At 37.7% G+C, this 9,789-nt stretch overlaps 1 protein-coding gene across 1 annotated transcript in view; it reads left to right on the forward strand.

The window, feature by feature from the left end:
* LOC104959314 (nuclear receptor coactivator 2) overlaps positions 1–8,998 on the forward strand; it is a 27,741-nt gene extending 18,743 nt beyond the window's left edge. The window contains exons 8-12 of the mRNA XM_010787185.1: positions 1,375–1,795; positions 2,902–3,124; positions 4,050–4,206; positions 4,658–4,732; positions 5,145–8,998. Of these exons, the coding sequence (XP_010785487.1) occupies positions 1,375–1,795; positions 2,902–3,124; positions 4,050–4,206; positions 4,658–4,732; positions 5,145–5,156 (888 nt within the window). The 3' untranslated portion in view covers positions 5,157–8,998. The remainder of the gene's footprint in view (positions 1–1,374; positions 1,796–2,901; positions 3,125–4,049; positions 4,207–4,657; positions 4,733–5,144) is intronic.
* The last annotated feature ends 791 nt before the right edge of the window (positions 8,999–9,789 follow it).

A 9,789-nucleotide genomic window follows, 5' to 3' on the forward strand; every position in this document is an offset into this window, starting at 1 on the left:
ATAAAAATAAAAAAATAATCGTTTTATTTCGATTATGTTGTTTTCATAATCTTTGCAAGCCAAAATCGTAATTACGATTAAAATACGATTAATTAAGCAGCCCTACCTGAGCCTGCTTATAAGAATAAAATACTGTATTTATCCCAGGAGTAGCTCCATTTTAGAATTACACCTTCCTCGAGCTAGCAGAAAAAACCCAAAGTTAGTGTTCTAATATTTAAAGTCAAATCTATAAACTTGATTTTATGCATAGGCTGAAAAACAGAAACCATTACCAAACAATCCGTTGGATGATTGTAAAATATGTCAAGAAGTCAGCTCCACATTTCAAGGTTACCGTCACTGGTTTTTAAAAGTTTGGGGGCGTGTCCTTCACATCCTCATTTAAAATGATACCCTTGATATGAGATGGTGTGTGTGTGTGTGTGTGTGTGTGTGTGTGTGTGTGTGTGTGTGTGTGTGTGTGTGTGTGTGTGTGTGTGTGTGTGTGTGTGTGTGTGTGTGTGTGTGTTAAATGTGTTCTGTATTTATGTAAAAGCACTTTGTAACTCTGTTTGAAAGGTGCTGTATAAATAGTTAGTGCAAAAGCTTCTGCAGATTACTTTAAATCTCAAGATTATTGTGATGTTTAGGTTTAATTACACGTTAGGCCATACATTGTATTATTAGCATGAACAATAATGGCTATCAATCAGTGCTAAACTCATGCATTCACATGCTCCTCAGAAACACAGCTGAGTTGAAAACGGCTTTCTTTCAACTTTGGTGTGTTCACGAGTTTAAATACGTAATGTGGGAACAACATGGATGTTTACAAATTAGTTTTCAAATTGTAGTTCACATGCATTTACGGAGTTGGGTGCCCTATGTTGCAATGTTAACAACAGTAAAACATAATGGCCCATGCCACATCCTTCCACCACAAGAAAAGAAAAATCAGGCTACTAGTTTTTTTATCATCCTGCAGATAACAAACAAAAATACTGAGCCTAATGAAACCCCTTTGTACTTAATACCCCACTTAATTGATCAAATGCAAATCGGTGCAGACCTGACAGTTTTATAATCGGCTCAAGCAGCTCCTAAGAGTCTTGTTTTGGTCCGTTTTCATTTGATTGAAGTTTCACCTTGGTGGGTTACTTGAGTAAAGAAGTTTAGTCAGTACTTCTACTTTTACCAGAGTATTTTTAAACACGAGTATCTGTACTTCTACTCGAGTAAAGGACGTGTGTACTTTTGCCATCTGCCAAAAACTGACATGTCAAAGTGGTGATTGTTACTCAGTGTATTGTATAATGTCTGAACGGCTTGAGTCCCTCCTAAGAGTCGTGTTAATTATATTGAAGCTTCCCCTCGCTCTGTGTCTCTCTGCAGGGAACCCTGAACGCCCAGATGTTGGCCCAGCGTCAGCGCGAGTACCTCAGCAACCACCTCCGGCAGCGGCAGCAGCAGCAGGTGGTCCAGCAGCAGAGAGCCATGATGATGAGGACTCAGGGTGTGCCCAGTGGGGGGTCCGCTCCCACGCCGATGCCCATGGGGGGCACCAACCCTCGGCTCCCCCAGGGAAACCCTCAGCAGTTCCCCTACCCGGCGTCCAGCTACGGTACCAACCTGCCCTCTCCTCCTCTTCCTCCTCCACCTCCTCATCCGGGCTCTTCCAGCCCCTTCTCCTCCTCCCCTCTCTCCCCCAGCCATCACTTGGCTAGCCAGGGCATGATGGGAAATGTAGGCGGACAGTACAGCGGGGTTATGAGTCCTCCGTCTCAGCACAGTGCCTACCAGTTCAGCAGCTCAGGTATTTTTGTCAGCGTCATGTCGTTTCTGTTTGTTGTGGTGGCGGCAGTCCAACTTAATCATTTTTGTTTGAATCATTCGTCCTCTTATAAGTTGATTGGGTGTGGTTCAAGGTTGAATGATCAAACTCCTTTTTGTTTTTGTTCCATAACATTTTCTGCTTTTACACTCACATATTTCTTTGTTTAGGGTTTTGACCCATATCCAAACCATTCACTCTGCATATCAGGATGTGTGTGAAGGAGATATATATCGTGGTGACACTTCTGAACTAAACATCCTGCCTATATTTGTGTTCATGTCTTTGGTCCATGTTTAAGAGGGTGTTTGGCACGCCCTCTTAATCAAATTGAATCACAAACAAAAAAAGTTCTTCTGGAACTTTTAGATATCTGAAGTAAGGAAGGACACGATCCATCCTGAATATTTTCTACAAACGTTTGCATGAAAAGTTCAGTTTTCAAAGAGCCTTTTGACTTAGGCAATAGCTTTTGGGGTTATTGAGATTTTAAAATGAGTTTAGGAAAGCTATTAGGTAGATTGCTGCTCTTTTAATTGTAATATCAACTTCATTTAAGCAAAGATTCGAAACATGTTGAAATGCCAGCACTGAATTTTCTGGCTTATACAGTATTTCCATTCGTCTTGTCTGTGTGTAGTTTTGTGTGCCTGTCAATACAATACAATACAAAGGGGCTTTATTGGCATGACCACATTTTAAACATAGTATTTCCGCACAAGGCCTTATTTCCTTCGATATGTCAAACTCCTTTCTAACGATATAAGAGGAGAATAGGAATAAAGTACCTTACTGACTACAGATAAGAGTCACAAGGTAGGTAATGTCTCTCAAGCGTCTGATTATCTTACTTTCATTTTCTGACCCTTTTATAATAATAATAATAATAACTCATTCTATTTACCGTAGAGGCGCCTTTCAAAGCACCCAAGGACACCTTACAATTCATAAAATGTTCTAAGGAGAGGTTAAAGACAGCACCAAAGGACCGTAACAGAGGACACGTAGCACTTCAGTGAGTAGGCTGATCTGAACAGGTGGGTTTTGAGGAGGGACTTGAATGTGTTTTTATTTTCTCCGATCTGCAGGAATGAGTCAGCAGCAGCGTCAGGATCCAGTGTCAGGGTTCCCATGTGGAGCTACGACCCCTCAGAGCCCCCTGCTGTCCCCCAGGATGCAGCAGGGGCAAAGTCCCATGATGCAACAGCAAAACCAGGGCCAGCCACAGAACCAGGGTCCGACCCAGAGACTCCCCGGGTACCAGCCCAGCAGCGCGTGGACCCAGTCGGCCAACGTCTCCACCAGCAACAGGTAACAACAGTTCATTTGAGTTTTTTATTATTTTATTATTTTATTTGTATATGCACGCTTCTTAGTTAACATTAAGCTGTCTTTGGCTATTTTCTGGTGTAACACATTTCCCCTCTGTGGGACGAATAGGGATTCTGATTACAGGTGGGGTAGGTAATTCACTTCAGAAACACTTTTTGTTATATTCCATGGAATGCTCTTAACATCCCGATAGCAATGAATATATTATATAATACATAAAAATATCTCTGTGGAAGCCGTAGCGCTGTGAAAAGCACGACCAATCATCTGAGCCGGCCCGGCTAAAGTAACTGGATGGCCTACCTGCCTGTCAGCCTTCCATCTGTGCACAAACTTATCTCGTGCCCTCATTGGTCATGTGAGTGTGTGTTGGAGGCGGGGCTCTGTGAGGAAGTGACAGATTTTTTCCGGTTGTGTATTTTCAAATTCTAGCCACTCGAGCTGCTTTCTCCAAAATTACCTACTCCACCTTTAACTTCTATATCATTATTATTTCACTGATAGTATTGTAGATTAGATTCCAGTGGTGGTTCTGTACGATGTTTTCCAACTTGTGTAATCTAAACCTGTCGAATAATAGCATAAAGCTTTCCAAGCAATATTTATTGATCAAAAGATGGATGTTATCATTTCCAAAATTCCAATGTTCTGCTTAAATCCACATTTGATGCCGTTTAGCCTTTCAAAAACAAAATGTCTACTGCTTTGTGAAAACACAGTTTGTGTTTTTATGAATTTTTACTTTGTAAAGTATCTTTGAGCTTCAATAAAAGCGCTCTATGAGTAAAATGTATTATTATTACATGTATCAACTGGTTGTCCCAGCAGCATAAATGACATACTCTACACAATAACAAAACTTTTCATGGATATTCTACATATTTGACTGTTTCCCTCCTTGCAGTGTGTACCCGCAGCAGTCCCAGTCGCAGTACTCCACACAACCCACTGCAGGAATGTATAATAACCCCAACACCATGAACCTGGGAGTGATGGCAGGCAGCAGCGGGGGAAACATGAACCAGATGTCAGGACAGATGAGCTCCATGAACACAGAGCAGGTGTGGGAAAGCTTTTTATTGTAGCGGCCAAACGTATATAGAAATGAAGCAGATAATTAAGTTACAATAACACTAGCTAGCGGAACTTACGCAAGGCAATGATCCAAGTCCAGACAAGAATGTCAATGTCAAATATGATCCAATAGCATTAACAATGAACAGGTTATATGTTTTGTTCCTTAAGCCTTTCCTATGGCTTTCCTTTCTTGTGGCTGGAAACACCCTGGTAACAAACCATGTGCCTCCAAGTGCTCTGTTCACACCACCACCTGTCTCCAATATATATATACAATTATATATAGCTCCAGCACCTATTAAGCAATTGTTCTTGTTTTCGGTCTGACAAAAGAAGACTATTGATCATGTCCGAATGATTCCTTTCTCAGTAAACAGGAGCTATAATATCCTGTTAGCAAGCGTGTTCATCTTTGTTGTCATCGTCCTGCTACAGGTGGAGGACGGCAGTCTGATCCTGGAGCAGCTGGCCGGGATTGAGATGTTGACGCAAGAGAGTGAAGCCAGTTCTGTAAGTTAAAGATTTGCACACTTATTGTCTCATTGAGTTTGAAGTCTGTAAATAAATATGCTGTTAACATATTATGAGTTCAGGTTGAGGACAAATGTCCAATCCACATAATGATCACGTAACATTTAGCAAAAATGCCTTTTCATTAGATGTATACTCTCGTTACAAAGTTAGCTTTACATGTAAACTTAAGGACAATCACACAACAGTTGAGTCAATATAAAAGGACAGAATGAGAATTATTACACACCCAAAAGCCATCATAATGCAGTAGAAAATCACACTTCCATCAGAAAATAATGAACTTATTCGACTGTTGCTCACTACAAAGTCTTCTCCAACCACTGAATGCACATATTTTCTTCACAATCGTTTTCATTGATAATTAATGTGATTCTCTGTCTTTTTATAGAATTTCTGCTGACCCCGGCTGTGTTTAAGACAAGGTAACACAGGAGCAAATGCAAAAACGTAACTCTGCTCATGAAGAATTAACGAGAAGTTGAGGAAACATGATGTAAACAAGATGCTCCCTCTGTCACACCAGCCAAATCTGAGGCAAAACAGGAACATGACAATACTGTATATGAGAGCGTACACATGTGTGAGAAACTGGAACAACAGTTTGAGAAGAGATTGGTTGACGAGCATAAGTGAAACCTCTGGATTTGATCTTTCTATGGTTCTATTTGAGAGCCTGACTGAAAAAACATTGAATAACAAGGTTTATGAAGAAATATTTTACAGGTATTTATAGTTTTGAAGAAGTTTTAGAGATTATTTGTATTTCATTAAAAAAAAATCAAGGATATGTTTCTTTAAGAAAATCTCAGAATGGTACATTATAATGTCGATTTTAAATTTTAATATATTTCAACTGCTGTAGTTACTGGGGAGCTGTATCCCTATTTAATGACTTTTTGAATGAAGGTGAATGTTTATAGATAGTGTACATACTTAGATTTTAAATACCCCTTTTCCTGTATGTGGCATTGCTTAACAGCAGTTTGGAGTTTTAGTCCAATGAACATCTGTCGGGAGCAGAAATATTTATTTGGTTGAATGAGACCTCAGTGGGTAGAGCTCAAGAAACACAAATGGGAAAATAGAAGGTCAATAATCTGGCATAAGCTAATCAGTAACCTTGCCTGGGTATTATGCTAGTCTATCATAGCTAGAAATAAGCTATCTAATGCTATTTTAATTGACCTAATTTGAATATGAAAGTTAACTAAACTCACTAGCTACCCTTAAGCTAGTTTGAGTTTAGCTTACGAGATAGCCCACTAGACCTTGTTTCAGGTAAGCTAAATAGATAGCCTTCTTAACATGGCTTCAGATAAGCTAACTAGATAGCCTTCTTAACAACGGCTTCAGATAAACTAACTAGATAGCCTTCTTAACATGGCTTCAGATAAGCTAACTAGATAGCATTCTTAACATGGCTTCAGATAAGCTAACTAGATAGCATTCTTAACATGGCTTCAGATAAGCTAACTAGATAGCCTTCTTAACATGGCTTCAGATAAGCTAACTAGATAGCCTTCTTAACATGGTTTCAGCTAAGCTAACTAGATAGCCTTCTTACCATGGTTTCAGCTAAGCTAACTAGATAGCCTTTTTGACATGGTTTCAGATAAGCTAACTAGATTGCCTACTTAACCTAGCCAACATTCCTTTGCCAATTGGTACATACATTAAAATGTCCCTACAGTAAATGAAAATTACTAATCAACTCCATCATCAGGTCAAAACAGTAATTTGTCCAAAAACCTGCATACATGGCATTTCCATTACTGTTTATCAGCAATAGCTAGCATGCTGACACACTTAACTCAATGGTGAGAGTCTTAGCATGCTAGCAATTGCCTGATATTTACATTTATAGAATAACACGAGACTTGGTAAACAAACATTAGATATCTGTAGACACGTTATATTGACTTTCAGACATACATTGTTTGTGTGCTCTCTACCTACTGAGGATTAACCAAATAAATAATTTCTTTCTCTAAAGCAGCTTTGCCTATAAAATAAATATGTGTAGCCTACTAATAAAACTCCACGCTACTGTGATTGTTTTCAAAACGACCTGCAGGAGTTCACAGGCATTTATATGAAGCTCTCTGTCTGCTGAAGGATAATTCAGACGTTTGTAGTTTGTTGTTTTGGGACTTTTTGTGGGTGAAGCTGTGATCTTTACATGACAAGACAGTTTCAATTTAAATCAATCAAATTAAAACAATTCAGAGGGATATTAAAGGCAGAATTAGTAAGATTGTGTTAAAAAAAAAAAAATAGCCTATAAATGTGTGAGGATGAAATACAGCTGTCGACAAAATCCTACTTCAAGGATGATCTGACCTCAGCCATAAACAGATTATTGGTCCTGAATCCAAATGTTATATTTAATGAAGGTGACCCATAATCTTTAACGCCCAAAGTGTATTACTCGGGACTATTTGGAAACAGGTGCTCTCTATATGTATAAGGTGCTGTCTTGTATAAGCTTTTAAATTAACAAAACGTGGATGTCAACTTCACATGGTCCAACAATCTGTTAAGCACATACTGTAACCATAGTATGGCTTGTCTTCTGGAAAGAAGAAGGTGAAAATGAAACCGTGAAATTGATTTTAAACCTTTTTTTATTTTACAATGATTTTTCCTTCATGTCCATCTTGCATATTGTACTCCAGTGTGCTAGCATATTGTAAAAATCCCAAATATGTTATCAAAAACCTCGAAGAGTAAATGTAAGCCATGGAAATGTCCTGAATGTGAAACTCTCTGCAAAGGCAATCAAGAGCGAAACCCATGTACAGTACTAATAATATTTTACTGACTGATACAGTATACATACATATATATATATATTGAAGATTTTTAGATGAATATTTTATCAATTGCAAAATACTGTATTTCCTGTAAGTACCTTAAGATGAAGCATCATGCCTTAGATCTGTGAACTGTAACTTTAAGCTTGACAGGTGAGTTCATTCTGTCACAAACTGCTGAGTGAGCGTTTCACCACTTCATACTTTAAGTGTAATAATTAGACAGCCAGGGTTTTTATATTTCTCCCCAAAAATCCTCACAAAACAACCTGTGTATCAACTCATGGAAATACAATAATAATGTGTTGGCAGTTGCTTTTTTTTTCTTGTAGTTAAACTGTATATGTGCACAATGCATCAGGTAGACTCTCCTTCACTAACACTGTTTCTTTTGTATTTCTTTTAAAGGGCATTTATATAATATTTGACTTTTGCTGATTTATGTTGGTCCCCAGTATACTGTAGTAGTATATACTTGTGATAGAATTTGAGCTACGGTGGCCGTGTAATTGACAAAGTTATTTAACCGTAATGTAGGGTACCGTTTCTGACATAAAATGCTTCAAAATATCTATATTTTACACAGAAATCTATGTAAAATCAATGCGGACAGCTGAGGAGATTTCATATAGAAACCCGTTTTTGAATTTTTCCAGTTTCTCCACATCTTTTTTTGCAAACCTCTAAAGAGAAACGTTAAAACTGCTACATTTTGCAGACGTTATAAGAAGTTTTGACCCAAATAAAGCCGGCCAAAACTTTAATTATAGCTTAAACTAATTAAATGCACCTGAAAAAAAATCTATTATATTAAATTAAAGGTTTGTAAAAACAAACAGCTAATTCTTATTTGGGCGTTTAAGTTGAATTTCAGTGAGATATTTTTAAACATTTTGTAGTTTTCTAGCTAAAAGCCTAGATGTCTTTAAGGTGACAGTAGAGTCTTTGAAATACTCTTATGGCATTACAGTAGTTGTTTAAATGGTGCTGTCTAAAAGCAATTCTGACAGGACGTTTTTATTTAATTTAATACAACTAGTCCAGTTAGGTAGATGTAAAATGAAGGACATCTCAGAAACTGTTGAAATAATCATGAAGACATTATTTTGTTTGTGATACAAGTCAAACACACCCCTTTTAGAGTATCTTTGAATCACACCTGTGAGTTATGCCACTGTATAAAAGTTGTCTTTGTGATCAGCTGAAAGTGTTTTAGGGTAACGTTTTAAATCAGTGTGATGAAGATGTTCAGATTTTCCAACACACACAGATCATTCAGAGTGTGTGTGTGTGTGTGAGGGGTTTATTATGCAAAAGTCCAGACGTTCACACCACTTTATGCAAGCTGTCGACTCTAATGTTGCTTTTGCCAATGCTGCTGTTAATTTATGATTCATGCCACTGTAAATAAATTATTTTTATTGAGCGGGACTGCCTCTGTCTTTTTGATTTCATGCACTATAGAGAGTGAATCTACTCTCAAGTTACACCAGTTTGTATATTTTATATAAGAAATAATGCACTGCAGAAGGAACACTTGCTGCCAATCACGTGAATTATAAGACCATAATCCACCTACGATATGAATTATACATAACTTATACACAGAGGTGTAAAGTAACTAGTACAATTTTGAGGTACTTGTACTTTACTTGAGTATTCCAATGTTTTGCTACTGTGTACTTCTACTCCTCTACAGTTCAGAGGTACATGGTGTACTTTTACTCCACTATGTAATACCTTTAGTTACTCTACAGATGTGGATGAATGATGTGAAATATAATCAAGTGTTAAATCAGACTTTAGTTCCACCTGGAGTAAATCCACAAGCTACCCTGCAGTATACAAAGTCATTCAAACTAGCTGCACCTTTACCAGCTTTGAGAACACTTTCATGATCAATCATTATAAAACATATCATATATATTATTCTGAAATGGACCAATCAAACAATGACTACTTTTACTGTTTCTACTTTCACTATATTTTGATGAGAATACTTTTCTACTTTTACTTGAGTAACATTTTGAATGCAGGACTTTTACTGTAACAGAGTATTCCTACACTCTGGTACTTCTACTTTACTCAAGTACAAGATCTGAGTACTTCTACTTTTACTCAAGAACAAGACCTGAGTACTTCTACTTTTACTCAAGTACAATATCTGAGTACTTCTACTTTTACTCAAGTACAAGACCTGAGTACTTCTACTTTTACTCA

The sequence above is a fragment of the Notothenia coriiceps genome, unplaced genomic scaffold (genome assembly GCF_000735185.1).
Source record: "Notothenia coriiceps isolate Sejong01 unplaced genomic scaffold, NC01 NC01_scaffold00001121, whole genome shotgun sequence".
Taxonomy (NCBI): domain Eukaryota; kingdom Metazoa; phylum Chordata; class Actinopteri; order Perciformes; family Nototheniidae; genus Notothenia; species Notothenia coriiceps.